Source organism: Coloeus monedula (assembly GCF_965178545.1).
Source record: "Coloeus monedula genome assembly, chromosome: 9".
Taxonomy (NCBI): domain Eukaryota; kingdom Metazoa; phylum Chordata; class Aves; order Passeriformes; family Corvidae; genus Coloeus; species Coloeus monedula.
In genome coordinates, this window is record NC_138789.1 from 30,929,006 (window position 1) to 30,951,378 (window position 22,373).

Here is a 22,373-nt window from a genome sequence, read left to right on the forward strand (position 1 = left end):
GACCTTGTGGCTCTGCACAAGTCCCTGACAGGAGGGGGCAGCCGGGGGGGTCGGGCTCTGCTCGCAGGGAACAGGGACAGGAGGAGAGGGAACGGCCTCAGGCTGGGCTGGGGAGGCTCAGAGTGGATATTGGGGAAATTCCTTCCTGGAAAGGGCTGTCCAGCCCTGGCACAGCTGCCCAGGGCAGGGGTGGAGTCCCCATCCCTGGCAGGGTTTAAAAGCCATGTGGATGTGGCACTTGGGGACATGGGGCAGTGGTGGCCTGGGCAGTGCTGGGAGTGGTCTTGGAGATGTTTTCCAACCTAAAGGATTCCACGATTCCCTTCCCCGTGATTGATGCTGGAACAGACACTCCTGTTTCTCCCAAACCTCCAGCAGGCAGCTGAGCAGCTCCTTGTGTTTCTCACCCATCACTGGGGTTCTTCAATTTTCTGACTTGCTGAAATAAGAACTTCAATTTTTGCCTCTGCAGAATGAATTTCTGGGGGGTTAAAAATCTGGATTGGCATTTTAGGGTGTTAAGAAAGTATGGGAAGAAGCAGGAGCTGTCTTGGAGCAGGAGCATTTCTCTTGTGGTGTCAGTGTACAGTTACATGCCTCAACCTAATTCCTTTGAGTCCACTTTAATGGTTTTGAGTTTCTGAAAGTTTAGTTGTTTTCCACCAAAAAATCGTTTTATTAACATTGTGTGCTTTAAGAAGTCATCTATAAATTCCTATTGTCTGGGAAATTTTCCCTTTTTCTCAATGTTCTGCTTCTTTCAGCTGAGGGATTTTAAACTTTGGGAATGTCACTGAATTCTATTTTCATATTTTGAAAATTACTTCCTGATTTCTATTTTGAAACAGCTTCAGGACAGAATGCTGAAGAAATACATGCTCTGATAACTGTTCTTAGTAACCTTTTTGCATTCTTAGTATTTTTATTGAACTAAGGTGTAGTAGGAAGCAGTAGTAAAGTTCACACAGTCACTGTGTTTGCAAACTGAGGTGTTTGAACAGTCAGAGTTTTTGAGTTGCTCCTGGATACAGAACAAGGTCAAAATAGATTAAATCCAGGTTTCCTACTGATCTAAATCATGATTAAAATCAGGGACTGACATCAGTCAATCATATTTTTCCTGGTTTGATCGTAGCTGTAACTAATTGGGGGTCATTTTTATGTCATTTTGAGCAGTGTTTGTAGAATACTCCCCTGAAGTATCAGTGAACCTAGTAGAGAGCTGGGAATTCTCTTTTTTCCCTTTCTTGATGAGGGAATAAACCCCAAAGTGGTTGGTTATAGTCACGGGTTGTATTCTCTCAAGGGAAAGCTCTGGGAAATTGCAGAGAATGCAATGGCACTCTGCATTTCTAAGCTTAAAAAGAGGGTGGCCCTTGGTTTATTTTGTCACAACAGGAGAGTTTTGTGGATATTTTTTGCATATGATAAAATATTGATGTTTGTGGGCTTCCAGCTCAGGACTTCAAATCCTTCCTAAAGCAGCAGAGGGATTCAGGCAGACGCTGGAATTGCTGTAAGGTTGTTTCTTTTTGAGCCTTTTCGTGGCCAGAAGCCCCAGGCTGCATTAATATTTCCCTCTTAATCCATTCACGTTACAAATTGTCCATATGAATGTTTCCCTGTGGTGCCTGGCATACGACTGTGGCCGGTTTCTTCTGGAATTCTGTAGTAGGATCCGATCACTCCATAGAATCCCGGTTTTCTTAGCACGGTATTTTAGATTATTACAAGAAGTTAAGGAAGTTTGTAATGGAAATGAATGTTAAATAGAAAATGGGGAAGTGTGGAACTGTGTGCTTCAGGTAGGGCTGGTGGAGTTCTGATTGCCTGTGGTGTCATGCTCCATAATTCTCTTGGAATGGGAAGTTCTCCTGGTGGAGTTGCAGGGAGCATCATGTCCTGTCAGCCAAAGCCTCCCCTTGGCTGCAGCTGCCTCCCTGCAGCAGCTTCCTTAGCCTGGAGCACCAGCACTTCTCCGAGGACCCAGTCCCTTGGGAAAATCCCTGCACTGTGGTGCTGGAGTGGGACCTTGGACAGAACCTGCTTTCAGCATCCTGAAGTTTCCTGTCCCTTCCTGTGACTGGGCACCCCAAGAGCTGCAGCTCCCCCTGGTCTGCGGGAATGCAGAGCTCTGTGCTCCCCTTGGGAGGGGATTTTGGGCTGGGATGGACCTGAGTCCTTCAGTGCAGAGATCCAAGGGGGGATCAGCAGCTCTCCTGACACTCTGACGTTACTGTCACCTCTCTGTCCTGCCCTGTCCCTGCTGGACACCTCAGAGCCCCTGGCAGGGCCTGAAGGGGCTCCAGGAGAGCTGCAGAGGGACTGGGGACAAGGCATGGAGGGACAGGACCCAGGGAATGGCTTCCCAGTGCCAGAGGGCAGGGCTGGATGGGAGATTGGCAAGGAATTGTTCCCTGGGAGGGTGGGCAGGCCCTGGCACAGGGTGCCCAGAGCAGCTGGGGCTGCCCCTGGATCCCTGGCAGTGCCCAAGGCCAGGCTGGACATTGGGGCTGGGAGCAGCCTGGGATGGTGGAAGGTGTCCCTGCCATGGCACTGGGTGGGATTTAAGGTCCCTTCTCCAGGCTGAACACCCGTAGCTCTCTCAAAAATCTCAAAAGTCAGCATTAAGGGATAATTCGGGGTGGAAGGGAGCTCAGGAGGTCTCTGGTCCTACCTGCTCACAGCAGGCTCTGCTCTGAGGTTTCCTTAGCTCACTCAGGGCTGTCTCCAGTCTGGTCTAGAAAACTTCCAAGGAAAAACACTGGGAAAAGTCCTCATTATAGAGGAATCAAGCCTCAGAAGGGAATGGCCAAGCCAGGGGACCTTTGCTGAGGTAGAATCTTCAAGGTTTTAATGTTCACATTTGGGATCTTGGGAATTCAAACATTGCACTTGATCTTTGTCTTCTGGAAGGACAGGAAGTTTCTCATTTAGCCACCAAACTAAAAAAGTACAAATCTGTGGATGTAAAGGCTTCCCTTTCAGGAATGTCACTACAGTTTGGGCTGTGCAAGTGTTCACATGTAGAACTGTAAAAGAGGACCAGAAGTGTTTTTTTCTTTTTCCCTTGCTTCAATATGTTCTTCTTTTCTCCCCAAGGTAAAAATGAGGCTTTTAAAATATATTTTAACACAAGTTAATTTGTAACACAACACAGAGAGAGAGGGAAAGCTGGGACTGTAGCCTTCCTCTTATGGAAAGGGACACATTCCCTCTGGAATAAAAGATATTATTCCCTATTTTAAACAGTTCTTTTCTCCAGGGCCAACTTAGAGGCGAGTATATTAACTTAGGGATATTTTCCTGTTGCAGAGTTCAAGACCTGAACAAACTGATGGGTTTGTCAGGCATATCGCTATCAACATGAAGAGAATTTAATTCTAGTTATGAATTGTTTTATGTAACACTTCAAGAGCTGTTAAAGATAACTGAGTCAATTTGAACAGGATTTGTATTTGTCTTGTGGCCACTGCAGATTGTTCTGCAAATTTTAAGATGTTTCATTATTAATCACTTCTGTTAAACAGTGTGAAAGGTGTCAGCCAAGACAACAGTTTTGTGGGTAGAAGTGAAACTGTGCAGTGTCCTGTCCCTTCTGTTCAGGTGTTTTTGCTGTAGGGGAAAGAGAGAAAGCTCAGTGCATTCCTTCTCCAGCTTTCATGCTTTGGAGTATCCCAGTCCATTCCAAGCAGCTCTGAAGCTTTGGAATAAGACCCGGCCATCTCCTGCCAGCGTGCGGCACTGGGAATTGCCTGGAATAAACTGTGCAAGGCTGCTCTCTCCTGAAGGCTGCTTGCATTAAATAAACTGTCACAATGCCAGTTCCGTGGGATAATTTAATTTCCATCCCAAATGATGGGGTAAGACAGATCCCAAAGTCCAGGGAGTTGTTTTAGGGGAACACTGTGGGTGTTCCCATGTTTGACACATCCCTGCTGCATTTGCCTCTTGGCACTAAATGGTGTCTGAAGGAGACTGGCCAAGTTCAGTCTGTGTATTCCATATCTATACCCTGGGGAATGTATTGGATGGGATCTGTCCCATCTATTCCATATCCATACTCTGGGAATGTACTGGATGGGATCTGTCCCATCTATTCCATATCCATACTCTGGGAATGTACTGGATGGGATCTGTCCCATCTATCCCATATCCATACCCTGGGAATGTACTGGATGGGATCTTTTGGCTGGTTGTTGCTGCAAGTGTCCCTAACCTTGGGAAAGGCCTGTCTTTCCTGAGACTCCCAAAAATACCTGTGGAATAAAACAGTGACAAACCAATAGTGCTGATGGTTTGTGGCTCAGTGTCTCTCCGTTTTCTCTTTACCTGAGGTTTGTTTTCTTCACCCCTCAGAGCCGGGCTTTCCTTCAAATTGTTCATCTGGAGTGTTAGCAAATGTGCTCCTCGGTGTATCCATGCAGCAGGAATCCTTGGTCATTGGAGTTTTTCCTCATTGTCCATGAGCTGGGAGTTCATGGATGATTTTTCATTCTTTTGAGCTCACAGCAGACTGTTCTCTGTTACCTTTGCTGATGGTGCAATTCACAGAGCAGTTGGAGTGCGTATTGCCTGTGTATTGTCAGTATCCCATATTTTTCTCTCCTGAGCCTTGGATCCCATTATCCTTTGATAGATAGCAGCTCTTTGTTCCCACAAGTGCCCTTGAGGCAAAATCGTGCTTTGTGCTTCCCTGGGAATGGCTGAGCAGAAAATGAAAAGCCACTGAAGAACAGGGGTGGCCTTTTCCCGGGAATTCCCATTCCATGGTCGTGCCATCCTTAGGAATTGGGATCTGCCAATGCCAACACAGCCATATGATCCCTAACCAGTGCCAGGAAATTTTCATAATTAAATGCCCCCAAAGCCATCTGTTCTAGCCTGGCCAGAGCCACCACCCCTTGGAGGCACGGAATGAGACGGGCTCACCAGGCCGTGCAGGAATTGTCTTCCACAGCTCTTCAATCAGAGGATGCTCCTTCACCTTCTGTGCTGCCAGACTGGCACTGAAGGGTTTTGCAGCTCTCCCTTTTCCACGTGTCCAGCCTCAAACTCCTGCTCAGGACTGTTTGCAGCACGTCTGCACTCGTGGAGGCCCGGGATAAAGTCCTTTGGCTTGGGGAGAGGCTGGAAAAGTGGTGTCATTCGTCTTGGAGATGGGGCTACTGCCCCAGCACGTGGAGTGGCCCGCGGGCTGGGCCTGGCACAGGTGGCACAGGCACGGGAGTGGTGGCAGGAGGTCAGGGAACTGCTTTTGGCAGCAGCTGGCCAGTAATAAAGATGAGCTGGAATGTGACACTGGGTTCAGACTGGAAATAGAAGCAGGAAATGATTGGCAGCTCATCCCAGACTGGAAACCCAGGAAATGCAGACCGGAGAATCCACAGACAGGGCAGATGTGGTTGGCAAAGCTTGGGAGGGAGGAAGAGACCCAGAGGCTGCTTTCCTATAGGCTGAAAGCAAAGCCGTGGTTTTGGGGCTGGATTTTGGAGTCAGGGCTCCCTGGACTCCTGTTATCCCTGGTTTCTGTGCTGGTTTTCCTTCTGAATTGAGGCTTTTCCCCAGAACTTCCCTTCCCAGGTTGGAGCTGAGGTGAATCAGCTCCCTGGTGCATGCATGGACCAGCCAGAATTCCCAAAGGATTACCAATAGGAAGCCAAGACTAACACTACTGGTTTGTAAATCCATAAACTGTTTCCCAGCTGAGACCCCCTCAAAACTCCTCTGTTACATCAAAAATTATCCAGGGAAGCTGGGAACGTTTTGGAAAAAGGTTTTTTTTCTTTGCAAAATGAGTGTTAATTTGTGTAAGGGGCTCCCAGTAACAACACATTTTAATGGCTGGGCAGAAAGAGGAGTTCTAAGATGGCATTTGCAGAATTTATTGTTTACTAAGGAAAATATTTTATCCCTCAGAATAAATTCTCCTCAGGCCCTTCCAGGCCTTTAAATCCAGCTCTGTTCCTTGGAGGGCAGAGTCATTTCTGGAATAATTTTTCATTGTGGAATTAAGGTTGGAAAAGAGTTTTAAGATCATTGAGTCAAACCATCAGCACCACCACTAATCCGTGTTCCCACCTCCACCTGGTTTTGAACACTTCCAGGGATGCTGATTCCAACCCTTTCCCTGGAGAAAAGGGGAGGCTCTCCATGGCTTTTTTCCTGGCCTGGGAAGATTGCATTTATTTGGTTTCCAACCAATGATTGCTGCAATAAACACATTAAGACTTTGTTAATTTGTGTTAATGATTCTGTATTGCATTTTATTAATTACCCAGGTTTACCAGACAAACAAAACACCAAATAGAGATCAGTCCTTGCTGGCTGATCCTGATATTCAGCTCCAGCTCAGTAATACTGGACTCTGGAATTTGTTAAGATAATCTTTGCAAATAAAGACTTTTTTGGGTGTAGTGATTAGCAAAACTTCCCCTGGTGTTGTGCAACAATCCACAGAAATGTTTGTAGTGCTTACCCACTTCATATGAATTTCTCTGGGGAGACCTTAGAGCCCTGAAGGGGCTCCAGGAGAGCTGCAGAGGGACTGGGGACAAGGCCTGGAGGGACAGGACCCAGGGAATGGCTTCCCAGTGCCAGAGGGCAGGGCTGGATGGGAGATTGGCAAGGAATTCTGTGTATATTCTGTATTTTTCCTATGCTGGACATATTTTGAGTTCATTTATGCATTGTAGACTCCCACAAAAGGGAGACAGATGTGTAAGTGAATTTTTTTTCCCAAAGAAGGTTTCTTTCTTCTCACTTTGAAGAGCTTTTGATATAAAAGAATTTCAAATTGCACAGGATTTTTTCAACTGTAGATTTTGCTTTGCTGTGTCACTAGGCCGAGTTGAGAAGGAGGCAAGGAGAAGGAAAATCCTTTAAAAAATCCTGGAATAGTAGCACAAGATTTTCCCTGAAGACAGCATTATATGTTAATTAATATAACAATATCCATGGTGCCAAACAGTATCTGAGTTTGCAGGAGGTGACAGGGACTGTGGCACCACAGGGAAAAGTCAGTTTTCCTAACTTGGAAATAAACATTTCATCACTCTGGACCTGAAAAGGGTTGGAACATTTGCTTGAATTAGCAAAACAAATGAGCTTTGAATGTCTGACATGCAAATTTCCCCCCAGGAGGTTAAAGACTGGCAAAGGGATAAGCAAGGGAAAGCAGGATTTTATGAAAGAATTTGTTTGTGGAGGTTATAAATATCAGGTTACCAAATTTTGGGTCAAAGAGGGGCTCTGTTACGTGGATTATTGGGGAAGCCTCATTTTCTCTATCTCAAAAATAAGATTTTTTGGTGGTGTTTCTTGTTTTTTCCTCGCAGCTGGGTTGGAGATGAAGTTGATTTTTGCTTTATTCTGTATGGAATTCTTATTATGATTTGGGATGCCTTTAAAAAGTGTGTCCCTGCATTGGAGTAGAACAGGGAATTTGTGCTCAGCTTCAAATGGGAAGAATAATTTCTCTTAAACTGGGACTCACTGGCAGTGGAATCTGGGTTCTCCCTGGGTTGTGGAAGGGGAGAATCATACCTGGAGTTAGATCAGAGCTAAAGTTAAAGTACTATTTACCTTGGTGCTTTATTTATAAATTTGATTATTATTTATAAATATATTTTTTTGCAGTGAGTTGCTCTGTATCAGCTGAATAATTGAATTTGTACAGGTTCAACATAGCAAAAATAATTTCCTTTCTTTTGTTTTTTTTTTAGCCTTCTGTTGAGTCTTCAAGCCCAGGTAAGTATTTTTAATAATTTCCAAGGGTTTTGGCATCCTATGAGTGGAAAAGCTTTCCAGGAGTTCCTTTAGCTGCATTGTTGTTGCCTCTTGAGGTTTTATTTCTTTCAGAGAAATAATTAATTGCTTCATAATTAAACCTTAGAGTCACCCCTCCCTGTCACACCCTTAGTGTGGCTACAAGGTTTGGAAAATGGAATTTAAATTGTCCAGGGAAAAAGGGGGGGAAATAGGAGCAGGATTGGGATTAAAAATCAAGGAAAAAGGGGGAAATAGGAGCAGGGTTGGGATTAAAACTCAGGAAAAAAGGGGGAAATATGAGCAGGGTTGGGATTAAAAATCAGGGAAAAAGGGGGAAATATGAGCAGGGTTGGGATTAAAACTCAGGAAAAAAGGGGGAAATATGAGCAGGGTTGGGATTAAAACTCAGGTATTTGCGTGACATCTGCCAAACCATTCATCCATTCATTGCTTTGTCATTGTCACCAAATGGAACCAAAGAACTGGGGAAAAAAGGGATGAGGGAAAATAACTCAGGAATAAAAACTGCATAACTGGGAAACTTGGTTAATGGAAATTTTGGAGAAGGTATAAGTTTATCTTTGTAGTTGTAAATGAGGAAGGTGCCCAAGAATGAAGGAGTTTTTATTTTATGAGTATTTTTACTCCCTGTAGAACTGGATTTGGGCAGGTTTGTGATTATTTAAGAGTTAAATGACCACAAATTGAATTTTCCAGGCATTAACTAGGGCCTGATGTGCAGAGAGAGGGACCTGGTCCTTCCTGCCAGGATCTCTTCCCCACAAAGGAAATTCCCCTGAATAATGAGGCAAAGCCAAAGGAGCGAGGGACGATATTTGAATTTCTGATCACAATTCTGCTTCAAATGTCACCTAAAGAAGCAACTAAAGCAATTCAGCTCTGCGAGGCCGTGGTGTAACTAAAACCATTGTTGGAAATGTTTCCCATCAGGAGGTTCAGCAACATCTGATGACCATGAATTTGACCCATCAGCTGATATGCTGGTGCATGACTTTGATGATGAACGGACATTAGAAGAGGAGGAAATGATGGAAGGAGAAACAAACTTCAGATCTGAAATAGAGGATCTTAACAGGGTAGGTGGCCTGAAGGAATCCCAAAGCAGACCCACACAAAACTTGCAGGGTTTTGTCCAAAAAAATCACCTTAAACCCCTGAATAGCTAAGCAATAAAGAGGGAGGAAAGGGGCTGAATAAATTTATCAAAAACTGGGGAAAAGAAATGGCACATAAATATTAATAATGGATAAAGCTGTGCTTGGTTAGTTGCTTTTTGCATCTATAGGATTTGCATTTTCGAACTAATATAAATTAAGATATCCTCTGACTAAACTTGTGTATTCCAACTGCACCTGAGTAGTGCTTGTAGATTTTTATTTAAAACCAAAACCCTCATAATTTTACATTTCTTGTGCATTTGGATACAAATATCTGTCTAATCTAGTGGAGCCCATAGGAGTATCTTCATTTAAAGGAAGATGCAGAGGAAATTATATCCAAGCCCTATTTAGCATGAGTGATTATGCCAATAGCACTTTAAATTAATTTAGTGCATTTAATCAATATTTCCAGTGGAAATGATCATTTCTTTCTGGCAATTCCAGGTTCTGCTGTCACTTCTGTATTGTCTTAAATTATTTCTCAGGCAGGAATAATATTCTTAAATTACCAAGTAGGTTCATTATAAATGCAAAGTAATTTAGATGCTGTCTGTGGCCTTGTTGGCCTCCAGAACAGATCATTAATGATTCACAGATGAATATTTGATGTACAAATCCTATTTAGCTTAAGTGATTCTACCAATATGGCTTTAAATTCATTTACTCCATTTAATCTATATTTCCAGTGTAAATGATCATTTTTCAATTTCTAGGTTGATATTAATTGGAAAACATAAAGATAAATAAATAGTTGGTGAATCTAAATATGCTTCATGTCGATTAAATGAGGAATGGAGCTCCACATGTGTCACATGGGGTTTAAATTGAAAATGTGCTTTTTTCCCTTCATATTTTGTGTAATTCTTTCACCACATTACAACTCTTCAGTTTATCCCCTCATATCCAGTGGTTACCTCGAGTTGTGGGTAAATATTAAATAAATACGTAATTTATATTATTTACGTTTGTATAATTTTATCTTTTTTCAGACATGGGTGATAGGCCATTTAATTCTCAAAACTGCTCTCAGGATAAATGCTATCCTGTGTTTTTCCCCCAAAATTTACCTGGATTATTTCAGATTTCCCCAGGCTGGGAATGTCCCTGATGGAGCAGTTCAGCCCTGGCAGTTGGGTTTTGCAAAAGCATTTTTGAACCTTGGTGGTTGTCATAAAAACTCCCCCTTGGAGGAGGAGGGTTGGGATCTTTCCTGCTCATGGATTAAACTCTGGTGGGTCTGGAATGTGCTGGTCCTTGAGGGCCTGGGATTGTTCACCTGGAGAGGAGAAGGCTCCAGGGAGAGCTCAGAGCCCCTGGCAGGGCCTGAAGGGGCTCCAGGAGAGCTGCAGAGGGACTGGGGACAAGGCCTGGAGGGACAGGACCCAGGGAATGGCTTCCCAGTGCCAGAGGGCAGGGATGGATGGGAGATTGGGCAGGAATTGTTCCCTGGGAGGGTGGGCAGGCCCTGGCACAGGGTGCCCAGAGCAGCTGGGGCTGCCCCTGGATCCCTGGCAGTGCCCAAGGCCAGGCTGGACATTGGGGCTCTGGAACTCTCCTTCCACAGAAGGAATTTCAATGTCTTGGATAATCCTTGTGATTTTTTTAACCTTTTCCATTTTTGCAATACCCTGAAGCGATACAGAAATCCCAATTTGTGTTTTCTCTTGGAGAGTTGCTGGTCCTTGGAACTCTGGGAATTGGAATGGACTATTTGAAGTTAAGAGGCTTTACCTGAGAAAAATATTATAAATACAAACCCCCCTTTCCTAGGTAATGCAGGGTCAGTAATATTCCTGTTCCATAATTCACAAATACCTACAAATTCCAGTAAAAGTTCTTTCTAATTCTCAGGTCTATAGGATAGGTGCACTTAAAGAAAGGATATTCCTTTTCAAAATGTACTGGAGGACATTTGGATAATTAAAATACGATTTTTCTGCTAGCTGTGCTGCCAGGTTTAATTAAGACCACAGGCCTTTCATGTTGTCTGTGTCAGTAAAATATTAATTCCTCACTTCTAAGAGTTCCTCCCATGCACTGACAGGATGGGGACCAAGGAGTCAAGAGGGAAGGGGAGAACATTTAATTCCACATTATTTGCATTACTGGGAGTAAAGCTTAACCAAAGAGTAGAGAAATAAGTGGTAGGATGGCTTAGTTCTTTGAAATGAAATAACATAAAATACAATACAATACAATACACAGACAATAAGTGCTGATAACCCCCGTGTCACTCTTTTTACAGAGCACAGCTAACCCCACTCTTGTCATTGGGATTGTTGGGATGTTTCCAGGAATTAGATCAGTGCAGGGCCTTAAGATAGGAAGTCTAAGGTCAGCCAGTAACTAAAAATATCTGATTATCAGCCAACGTGTGCATTAAATACTAAGAAAAACTATTTAGAGCAAGCAGACACCTCCAATTAATAAACAAAGGATTTGATGTTTTGAGAGAGAATTTTTAAATGATCCCTGAAAGTTTCTGCTCTGAAAAATCTCCTTAGGGATGACTGTCCTGAAGGCTGGACACTGAGGATTAAAAGTAGTAAAGGAAGTAATTAGCAGAGCCAGCAATTAGTAATTTTTATTAATAAAGGTAAGAGTTTGGGAGCCTCTGAATTTGAGAAGTGGCAGTAGAATTTGAAATGTCTCTTCAGAGTGGACCAGCTTTTTAAGGATTTTTAAATAAAATTTTCTAAGATTTTCGCAGATTTGCTTCCAGCTGAGGATGGGTTTGTAGCCAACCAGCTTAAAATAAACATGAAACAAACATTCCTGCTGTCCTTCCCTGGATATCAGGTGATCCTTCACCCCATCCAAACCCTCCTTGCCAGAAGAAGGAGAGGTACAGGAACACTGAGAGGTGCAGTTTGGGTGGAATTTTACATTCAAACATTGAGGAACTCTGTGGAATTGTCCCTGGAGCACAACTCCCCCTAAGAAGATCTAATGCCATGTTCCAGCCAGGTATTGCAAGTTCTGATGGAGCTGAATTCTTGGAGTCACTGCAGGAATTCCTGCCTTGGGCTGGGACAGGTTCCTGCCTCGCAGGATCTCAGCTGTCTGTGTGAAGCACTTGCTGCTGACACCCATTTTATCCTTTTTCCCCACAAATTTGTACTAAATAGCACCATTTTCCCAGCTGGTTTGGGGCAGTGGAGGGAATACCAATAAATCTTCCAGTAAGGAATGTGTTTGCTGTGGGTACTGAAGGTGTTTGGTAAAACCAAGCCCCTTTAATGGGTTTGTGGCCCCGTGGAGATCCCCTTGGTGTGGGAGGTCTGCTGTAAATAAATCGAGGATTGGGAAAGAAATTATCCTGCACAAAAGCCCCCCACGTTTTTCTTTGGTGGAGAAGTGCTCACCTTGATGCTGTAGAGCAGTTCCTGTGGCATTATCCCTGTTAAATCCCAGTTTTTGTTTGGCTGTTGCCCAGGAGAGCGACATGCCCATCCAGGAGCTGCTGAGCCGCTACGGCTACGATGGCACCGTGCCCCTGCAGGAGGAGGAGGAGGAGGAGGAAGAAGAGGAGGAAGAGGAGGAGGGAGAAGATGATGATGATGTTGATAACGATGACAACAGTGGCTGCAGTGGGGAAAACAAAGTAAGTGTGTGCTCATTTGCATATGTAAATTCATGGCTTGCATGCATGTGCTACTCAATATCCCAGGCTAATCTGTAATAGAGTTGATTTTATAAACCTTGCTTTACTAATAAGGTTTATTCTGATTTACCCATCTGCATTTCTCTTAATTGCTCTTAATTCCATCTCTCTCATCCCAAACTGAGGCAATTTAAAATACATGGATGCAGCAGCATCTAAGAAGGGATTGGAATTGGCCTTCAGAACTTCAGCACTGACATTTTAAATGCCTGCAGACACCTTTAGAGATACAACTGAACACTTCTTTTGAGGTGGAAAAGCTGATTATTGAAACTGCACAAGGGTGGAGTTGGATTAAATGTGGTTCTGGGTGTTGGAAATCCTGCAAGTTTTCCAACTTGAACGTTTAAATTGTATTTTCCCAGCATGGTTGTACTTGAATTAACTGAACCAAAGTGTCTTTGCAAAATGTTTAATTTTGAGCTTAGCATCTTCAAACTCCTTTTCTGTGTTCTCTCCAAATAATTTTCTGATTTTAGGAGAGTTTCTTCTACTTGGAATTTAGACTCCTGTCATGGGCACAGCTGTAACTTCTCCATCACTACTGCATCCTGAATTCCATTAAAATACAAACCCCTTGGCATTGTCAGCGACACAAACGCTGAGGCATTAGTGGAGGTTTCATTACCTAATCTGGCTTTGAAAAAGATCCATTCTGGGCTTTTGGTACTTCACCTATTTTAGAATCCCTGGAATGCCACACAGAGATGAGGAATGGTACATCTGATTCAGGAACTGAAGTTCCTGGGATTTACAGGCTCCCTTGACAGATGCTGGAGAAGGTTGTTATTTGTGGGGGCTGAATAGTTCAAAAGGAAGATCCATTGTTAGATTGTACCAGGAAAGGTTCAGGAAGCTGGAGAGGGGGAGAAACTTACATAACATGAAGGATGCAGGAAGAATTCTTCCAGGGAGAATTCTTTCAGGAAAATTTCCTCATGGAAAGGGTGGACAGGCTTTGGAAGGGGCTGGAGTCCCCATCCCTGGAGGTGTCCCAGGAACACTTGGATGTGGCACTCAGGGCTCTGGGCTGGTGACAAGGTGGGGATGGGGCACAGCTTGGACTGGATGATCCTGGAGGGCTTTTCCAACATCAGTAATCCTGTGCAGAATCAAGCTAAGGCACAAATGTTTGTTTTGTCGTGCTCAGTGCTGCTCCTGACGTGTCACTTCCTTCTGTGTCCTCACTTTTAATTCCCTCCTGGTACAACTTCCATCTTGTGTGTCCTCAGGGCTCTGCAGTGGCTGATTTAAGGCCCTGCCTGTCCTGTCCCTGTGTCCCAGCAGAGGAGCCACCCCTGTCCCCCTGCAGGGCCTCACCCTCCTTGGGGACAGTGCAGAGCCAGTGCCTTGCTGCCCCTCAGCAGCCACAGCTCAGGGACTGGCCCAGTTCTCACCAGTTCAGCCCATCCCAGCCCTGCACTGGGAGCAGGCACTGCCCAATCCCACCCCACTTCACACCAGTTCAGCCCATCCCAGCCCTGCACTGGGAGCAGGCACTGCCCAATCCCATCCCAGTTCACACCAGTTCAGCCCATCCCAGCCCTGCACTGGGAGCAGGCACTCCCCAATCCCAGCCCAGTTCACACCAGTTCAGCCCATCCCATCCCAGCCCTGCACTGGGAGCAGGCACTCCCCAATCCCATCCCAGTTCACACCAGTTCAGCCCATCCCATCCCAGCCCTGCACTGGGAGCAGGCACTCCCCAGTCCCAGCCCAGTTCACACCAGTTCAGCCCATCCCAGCCCTGCACTGGGAGCAGGCACTGCCCAATCCCATCCCAGTTCGCACCAGTTCAGCCCATACCAGCCCTGGGAGCAGGCACTCCCCAATCCCATCCCAGTTCAGCCCAGCCCATCCCATCCTAGCCCTGCACTGGGAGCAGGCACTGCCCAATCCCATCCCAGTTCACACCAGTTCAGCCCATCCCAGCCCTGCACTGGGAGCAGGCACTCCCCAATCCCAGCCCAGTTCACACCAGTTCAGCCCATCCCAGCCCTGCACTGGGAGCAGGCACTCCCCAATCCCAGCCCAGTTCACACCAGTTCAGCCCATCCCAGCCCTGGGAGCCCTGCACTGGGAGCAGGCACTCCCCAATCCCATCCCAGTTCACACCAGTTCAGCCCATCCCAGCCCTGGGAGCAGGCACTCCCCAATCCCATCCCAGTTCAGCCCAGCCCATCCCATCCCAGCCCTGCACTGGGAGCAGGCACTGCCCAATCCCAGCCCAGTTCACACCAGTTCAGCCTATCCCATCCCAGCCCTGCACTGGGAGCAGGCACTGCCCAATCCCATCCCAGTTCACACCAGTTCAGCCCATCCCAGCCCTGCACTGGGAGCAGGCACTCCCCAATCCCAGCCCAGTTCACACCAGTTCAGCCCATCCCATCCCAGCCCTGCACTGGGAGCAGGCACTCCCCAATCCCAGCCCAGTTCACACCAGTTCAGCCCATCCCATCCCAGCCCTGCACTGGGAGCAGGCACTCCCCAATCCCAGCCCAGTTCACACCAGTTCAGCCCATCCCAGCCCTGCACTGGGAGCAGGCACTGCCCAATCCCATCCCAGTTCACACCAGTTCAGCCCATCCCAGCCCTGGGAGCAGGCACTGCCCAATCCCATCCCAGTTCAGCCCATCCCATCCCATCCCAGCCCTGCACTGGGAGCAGGCACTCCCCAGTCCATCCCAGTTGGATTTTAGGTGCCTGGGCCCTGAGCTGGCTCGGCTGGGCTGGGAGTTCAGAGCTCCGAGGCACAAAATGCAGCTGTGGGGGTGGAATAATTGTATAAATCATTGAAGCTTTCCCTGCAAGTGCTCATCTCTGCACAGCCTATTTAGCTCCCCTGCACTTAGCTGGGTTCTATTTTTAATCTGCTTTAAGCTGCACATGTGACAATGCTCTGGTGGCTGCTGAAGGTGCACATCAATGTGTGCTGGGCCTGATGCTCCAGGGCCACGAGCAGCCACTCTGTGTGCAACATAAAACACAGCAAGGACACAAACAGCATGCTTTGAAGTAGAAAAAAAAATATATTTGTTAAAAAAATATTTATGATTTTCGTTTTCTCTGCTTGTAATGATTCCCAGAGCTGTGGTGGTTTATCTCCTCGTAAAGGAATTGATTCTAATTTTTGATCTTGACTTAGTGAACCGAGCCAGCCCTGCTGTTCCTGTGGAATTGAACCACTCTATGCACATGAATTTTTATGGCAGATACCATTTCCATCTAAATCCCTCCTCTTTTCACTGAAAATTCATAAGAAAGGACTTTCAAGACCAAAGTAAAATTTAAAGTGAAATGAAATCCAGTGAAAACCACAAAGATTAAAAAAAGCAAAGATTAAGATTTAATTTGGGTTCATATTTCTGATTTGTTACAGTCTGGCTGTCCTATTGATCTGCTTCAAATCCTGCTCAAAAAATAACCTCAGGATGTGTTCACACGTTGAAATGGTACATTTGTGGTGGCTCAGCCTGGACAGGCCACAAATAAAAGAGATTTGGGGTTGATCTGTTGATAATCCTGGCAAAAATATTGCCACAATCACATTTCTCACTAGCAGGGATAACTGAGCTGCTGTTTATTTTTTTCCATGTGTCAGGAGGAGACCATAAAAGATTCCTCAGGGCAGGAAGATGAGACCCAGTCCTCAAATGATGACCCAGCCCCATCTGTTGCTTCTCAAGACCCCCAGGAAATCATTCGCCCTCGGCGGTGTAAATATTTTGATACAAGTAAGTCCAGTTTAATAAATCTCAGTATCACTGACTTCTGGTAAGCTCAGCTCCAGTTAAGCCAGTATTCTGTGCCACAAGTGCATGTTGATCCCTAAAAATATTGAGTTTTCCTTTTCATGCCACTGCTGTTGATGGGAATTATCCTCGAAACAAAAGGCAGAAAAGTCCTGGTTTTAGCTGAGTGCTCTGCTGACTCTGTGTGAGGAGGGGAGATGTTCTCTGGTCTTAGAAGAGAGGATGAAATTCGGGGGAAAATTGAAGTTTGAAATTTGAAATTTTACAGATTAAAATTAATGGGTGTGCTCTGGTTATTTGCCAAAGCCTGTGCTCTGTCCTCATCCAAATGAGCTCAGAGTCTACCTGAAGGGAAAAATAAACTGAAATTTTCTATGAATAGAACCCAGATTTCCTCACAAACAGAAAAGCAGTAAAATCTGGAAAAGGCCAAGAATTGTTAACCCTGAAATAATGAAGAGGGGGGTCACAAAGAAGAAAATCTGCTTCAAGAATTCCATGTTTGATTCTGTTGCCAGCATTGAACTGATCTTTTTCTCTCTTACTTTGTTTACAAACTGATTTTGCATCCACTACTGTTGTAGCTGTCCCTTCAGGCAACTCTGATTTCCCTGGAATCTCCCCTGGTGGGATCTGAACCTTTTGAGCTGCTTGGGACAGCAGATATTTTACCTTTCTGTAATGAAAGTGACTTTTGGTATTTGAATTCCTTGTGTTCTGTGTTTGAACAAATAAAAGGTTCCTCACCATACCTTACTCTTGGTATTTATTAGTTATGACTTTGTAGAAATGCAGTTTTTAATCTGGAGTTTATTTAACTCCAGAATTGCCACGGAACCTTTAAATTTAAATGAACAAATGTGTGGCTGTGCAGAGGACTGCAGATATCTTCAATAAATTCCTATTTTTAAGCATAGAATTAACTTAATTCAAGTGTATTGCATTAGGTTTGGGGGGTTTTTACAGCTTTCAGCTGTGTAAAAAATGTCATTTGATGCATAAATAATTTTAATGTTGCTCTATCATTCTGTACATAAACCAGCACCTTGTGAAAGGCAACTGGCCTATATCATAAAGAGCTTAACATTCCTGGCAATCCTTATCCCAAATAATCTGTTGGAAGGGCTGTTGTGCCTAAATCCTAAATCCCAGGAAGACACACTTCCAGATTTCTCACACCTCCTGCTGAGATCTGCCTTAAATTCCCTGACAGCTGGAAAAGAGCACCAGGAACTAAGCCAGGAGCTCATGGAAAAGGGGTTGAAACCTGCAAAAATATTCCCACAAATTTAGAATAAACTTGGATGTGCACCGTTCAAAGCTGAAGGAGAAGAAATCTAAATGTAGTAACACGATTTAGGGATGTGTTTATTTGTGCCTGAACTTCTCAGAGCCTGTTGTGTACCTTAATCCAAATGTGGGTGGGTCGTTTTTTAATCTTGTCACTGCTGAACCATTAATGTTGTCCCCAAAAGTGTCCCTTGCACTGGTGGGGCAGAGATAAGGAGGGAGGGAGGGAGCAGAGCAGGGCTGGAGGCTGCTGGGCTCGGAGGCCTCTGCCACCCCTGCTCTTCTTGGCTTCAATGTCTGCAAAATTTCTTGTAGATAGTGAAATAGAGGAGGAATCTGAAGAAGATGAAGATTATATTCCCTCAGAAGACTGGAAAAAGGTAAATATTCAGCCTGTATTTCATGGATAATAAATTAATCTGTTACTGGGTAACTCTGAGCTCTGTAGAGCACCCAAATCCTCTGTGGTTTTTCCCCATAAATAAGAGAGTTTTGATAATGAGAAGTCTTTGAGTCCTCCCCAAACAATCAGAAATCCATTTCCATGTAGCTGTTTGAGATTTTTGAGCTGTTCTTTGCATTTTTAAATTTCAAACAAGGAAAGTTTTAAGAGGGGAGGAAAAAAGATGTGGTCGTGCTCCTGTTTGCCAACAAAAAGTCTCAGGGTTGCTTCACTTCTTTTTATTTCCAAACAGGAAATCATGGTGGGCTCTATGTTTCAAGCTGAAATTCCAGCTGGCACCTGCAAATACAAAGAGAATGAAAAAGGTGAGACTTGACCATTATTGCTGTTTGGGATTAATGTCTAATTAGGAGAAAAAAAATATGTGATTGGTGTCATGAGCCTTGCTAAGGACAATAAATAAATGAGTGACAATTAGAGCCACCATCTCAAATTATAGCTCATCCTGTACTTCATGAGGGTGAGAGGAAGGGGAAAAGAAGGATTTTATTCCTGGCCTGATGCCTCTTGAACCCTTGGATTCTGATTTAGTGATGCACACAAGCTGTAACCTCTTCACTTACAGATTTAGGGAAAAAAAACAGCTAATGGAGAAATTGTCTTTCTGGAACTGGATTAGCACATTAAAAGAGGCAAAATGGTACCAGCATCTTTGATTTTCACGTTTTGTACCTCTTCAATCAGCAATAAAAAGTTCTACTTTTGTAGATTTTTTTTTTCCCCAGGAATTTTTCACCTTGTCTCAACCAGAAGCTTTGGCTGGATCCTGTCAGGAAAGGCAGATCCAGTTTAAACCCAGCTGTGAACATAAAGGAAGCCAATTTTCCTGCTCATTCAGCCCATTCCTAAGAATTTGCTCCCACTGCAGGTCAATGAGGATGGATTTTCTGTAGCTTTATATAATTTAGTTTTTAAATAACCAGCACAAAACCAGGAGCCTTCCTAGAATCCAGCTTTATACTCAATTATCTCATTGCCCAGAGAGGTTGTGGCTTCCCCATCCCTGGCAGTGTCCAAGGCCAGGCTGGACAGGGCTTGGAGCAGCTGGGATAGGGGAAGGTGTCCCTGCCCATGGAATTGGATGGGCTTTAAGGTCCATTCCAACCCAAACCGTTCCAGGATTCTCTGAGGGTTCCTAGAGCTCTTTTTTTCTTGAATGAGCAGCCAAACTGAGTCAACTGAGTTGTACCCTTTGAAAGAAAAACCTCCCAGAAAACTCTTGGGAGCTGTTCCCAAAGTGTATCCTGGCTGAAATGAAGCTGCTTTCTTTTCAAGGCACTTCATCATTTTCTTTGCCCCTTTGAGGGTTTTTATTTGTATTTATTTCCATGTTAAAATACTTTTTCCCAGCAGAGATTCATCTCTCAACCCCTCTGTACCTCCCTTCCTGTGCTGACCATGCTTTCCCAAGCATTCCTCTTGGAATCAATGTTCAAATTCCTTTCTTGCTGACCTTTCTAAGGTTGTTGGAGACCACAGCCAAGGTCTGGATATTTTTCTGCTTTAATAGCCAGAATTTCACTTTATTTTGCTACAATCCAAAGCTTGGCTCTTCCAAAATAAAACTTGGAGATAATCAGGGGATATCTCACTTGGCCCACGTTTCTCCATTAATTTCAGTTTACTGTGGCTTCCCTGCTCTCAAACTCCTGTGGAGGCTCTGGAAGAGGTGGAGATTAAAATTCTGGAGTTGCAGAATGAGTCCTATAATCCAGAACCCAGACTATGCCAGGGATTTGAAGTACAAAGTACAAAATCCAAGTCATTTGGATCTCTGCATCCAGGAGATTTTACCTGTGTGTTCCCAATTAATGGTGCTCCAGTGATCTTCAGGTTTATCAGAGACAATAAATGTCTTAATAATCACTTGATTTTCTTGTGTTCTCCCTGGGGTTTATCCAGTGTATGAAAATGATGATCAACTGCTCTGGAATCCTGACTTTTTACCAGAGGATAAAGTCATAGAATTCCTAAATGAAGCCTCGAGGCGCACAGGAGAGGAGAAAGGCCTGGATGCAATTCCTGAGGGATCCCATATTAAAGACAATGAACAGGTATAGAAAAACAACCACAGTGTGGTGATTATTTTATAGAATTAATCATCCTTTTATTTAATTTTACTCCCAAGAGTTAAAATTGTGTTTGAGATGGTTTTATTGCTCCTTGTGGAAATAGAAACGATGAGGTTTTTACCTCTCAGTGAATATTAAACTGTTGACTTGGGCTTAATGCTGGTTTATATAAAATAAATATATAATAGAAGGTAAATAAAATCAAGGCTTTATTTTCTATATAAATCTGTGTGAGTTAATTCTCTCAGGCACAGAATTTTTCAGTTACGAAATTTTCAATTCTCTATGAATGCACACTTATTTTTTTCTTCATTTATTCTTTTTTTTCTTCATACCCAAAAAAAACCCTACCTCAATTTTACAAATGTGTGTAGTGGATGAAAAAGGTGCAGTGCTTTGCCTGGGTATATTTTTGTTATGTAAATAGAGATTTGGGAATTTAGACGCAGTAAATACATCTTAAATTACACTGCATTCATTCCAAGAGTTTATTTTTAATCTAAACAGGTATCAGTGATTTTCTGAGTGTGCTGCTGTGGCACAGCATAATTTGGGTGGTCTCTGGAGTGTTAAATGTGTGGATTTTCCTCTCTCCAGGCATTGTATGAACTGGTGAAGTGCAATTTTGATACTGAGGAATCATTACGAAGGCTGAGATTTAATGTCAAAGCAGCCAGAGGTGAGCGTGCACTGAAAAGGAGTTTATATTCCTGAATTTTCATTTTATTTCTCACCCAGGCTTGGGGTTTTGCTGTCAACAGGCTGAGAAGGTTGATTTAAGCTTCATTTAAATGCAGCCTCAGTGAATCTCTCATTGTTCTCTGGGAGAATGGAATCAGCAGATGTGTAAATTCACTTCCTGTCCATAGAGCTTGATACAAATATCTGTGGCTTCAGCAGCAACTTAAAATTGAAAATGACTTCTTAACAACTCAACTGTGCATTTTGTAGGTGTTTTTATTGTGATCTTCTAGAGCTTTCAGTCGTCAAAGTGAACACAGCAAATGTGAGACATAAAATGAAATCATTCTAAAGGAAGGAGCAAATAAAGCTTTTACCAAGTGCAGCATTGAAAACCCTGATCTTAAAGGTGCTGTGGGAGCCTTGAGCATTTCCTGTGCTGTTATTGATCCCTGCACTCAAACAGCAAACTGAGGAACAACAAACTGAGGGAAGGAGACAGGAGCTGTTTTCCCACACATTGATCTGTTGGTGCTGCTTCCCAACCTCTCCCGAGTTCCTGGGCACGTCACGAGGCAGCAATGATCAAAGAAATGAGATTACTTTGTTCTCCCACTGTTTTAAACCTTATTTACTTGTGACCTGAAGAATCAATGAGGCCAGATCATAATCAGTTTATAGCAGTCCCTATAAACCAGCTCCTGCCAGCAGCCACATTTCCCTATCTTGTCCTTAGAAGGGAGAATTCCCATTATTATACTAAAAGGTGAAATTCCTGGAGGTGGTTCCTATGGAGTCAGCAGCTGGAGAAAGGACCCTGCTCATCCCAGATGTTTTCTGTCACTTCAGTTGGCTTTTAGTGGCTTTTTAAATTAAATATTGTCTTTCTTGCATTTTTATTTTTGATTTTCCTATAGAAGAATTATCTGTTTGGACAGAAGAGGAATGCAGGAATTTTGAACAAGGGCTGAAAGTCTATGGCAAGGATTTCCATGTGATTCAGGCAAACAAGGTAAACTCTAAGTGCAATTCTCACTTTTTACATTTTAAAACCATATAATTGTAAATAAATTAATTTCCTTGATAAAGAAGTGAACAAAATCATTTTATTTTTAGCTGTAGAATCCCAGAATCCCCAAATGGGTTGGGTTGAAAGGGACCTTAAAGATCCCATTCCACCCCCTGCCATGGGCAGGGACACTTCCACTATCCCAGCTTGCTTCAGCCTGGCCTTGGACACTTCCAGGGATGGATCCAGGGGCAGCCACAGCTTCTCTGGGCACCCTGTGCCAGGGAGGAATTTTTTCCCACTATTTGCAGCCAAATTGGTTCTCAGAGCCCAGAATTTGTAACTGTGGAAGTGCAGAAATCCTGCAAAACTCCTGTGGGAAGAGCTGCCTCCCTGGAGCCTGGCTCTGGGCTGAAGAGACTTTGGCCACCCTTGGAATATTCCTCCTGGAGCTGTTCCTTACATGACATCTCCAATATTTTTAGAAACAC

General features: G+C 44.1%; 1 protein-coding gene across 3 annotated transcripts in view; it reads left to right on the forward strand.

Annotated features, from left to right (window-relative positions):
* MIER1 (MIER1 transcriptional regulator) overlaps positions 1 to 22,373 on the forward strand; it is a 32,957-nt gene that overhangs the window by 4,439 nt on the left and 6,145 nt on the right. For all 3 annotated transcript variants that reach the window (XR_014226659.1, XM_082287296.1, XM_082287295.1), the window contains 9 exons: positions 7,725 to 7,749; positions 8,722 to 8,867; positions 12,388 to 12,555; positions 16,217 to 16,349; positions 17,973 to 18,037; positions 18,353 to 18,425; positions 20,023 to 20,174; positions 20,790 to 20,871; positions 21,791 to 21,885. Coding sequence is in view for 2 of the 3 variants with exons in the window: in XM_082287295.1 (XP_082143421.1) it covers positions 7,725 to 7,749; positions 8,722 to 8,867; positions 12,388 to 12,555; positions 16,217 to 16,349; positions 17,973 to 18,037; positions 18,353 to 18,425; positions 20,023 to 20,174; positions 20,790 to 20,871; positions 21,791 to 21,885 (939 nt within the window). In the remaining variant the exon portion in view is untranslated. The remainder of the gene's footprint in view (positions 1 to 7,724; positions 7,750 to 8,721; positions 8,868 to 12,387; positions 12,556 to 16,216; positions 16,350 to 17,972; positions 18,038 to 18,352; positions 18,426 to 20,022; positions 20,175 to 20,789; positions 20,872 to 21,790; positions 21,886 to 22,373) is intronic.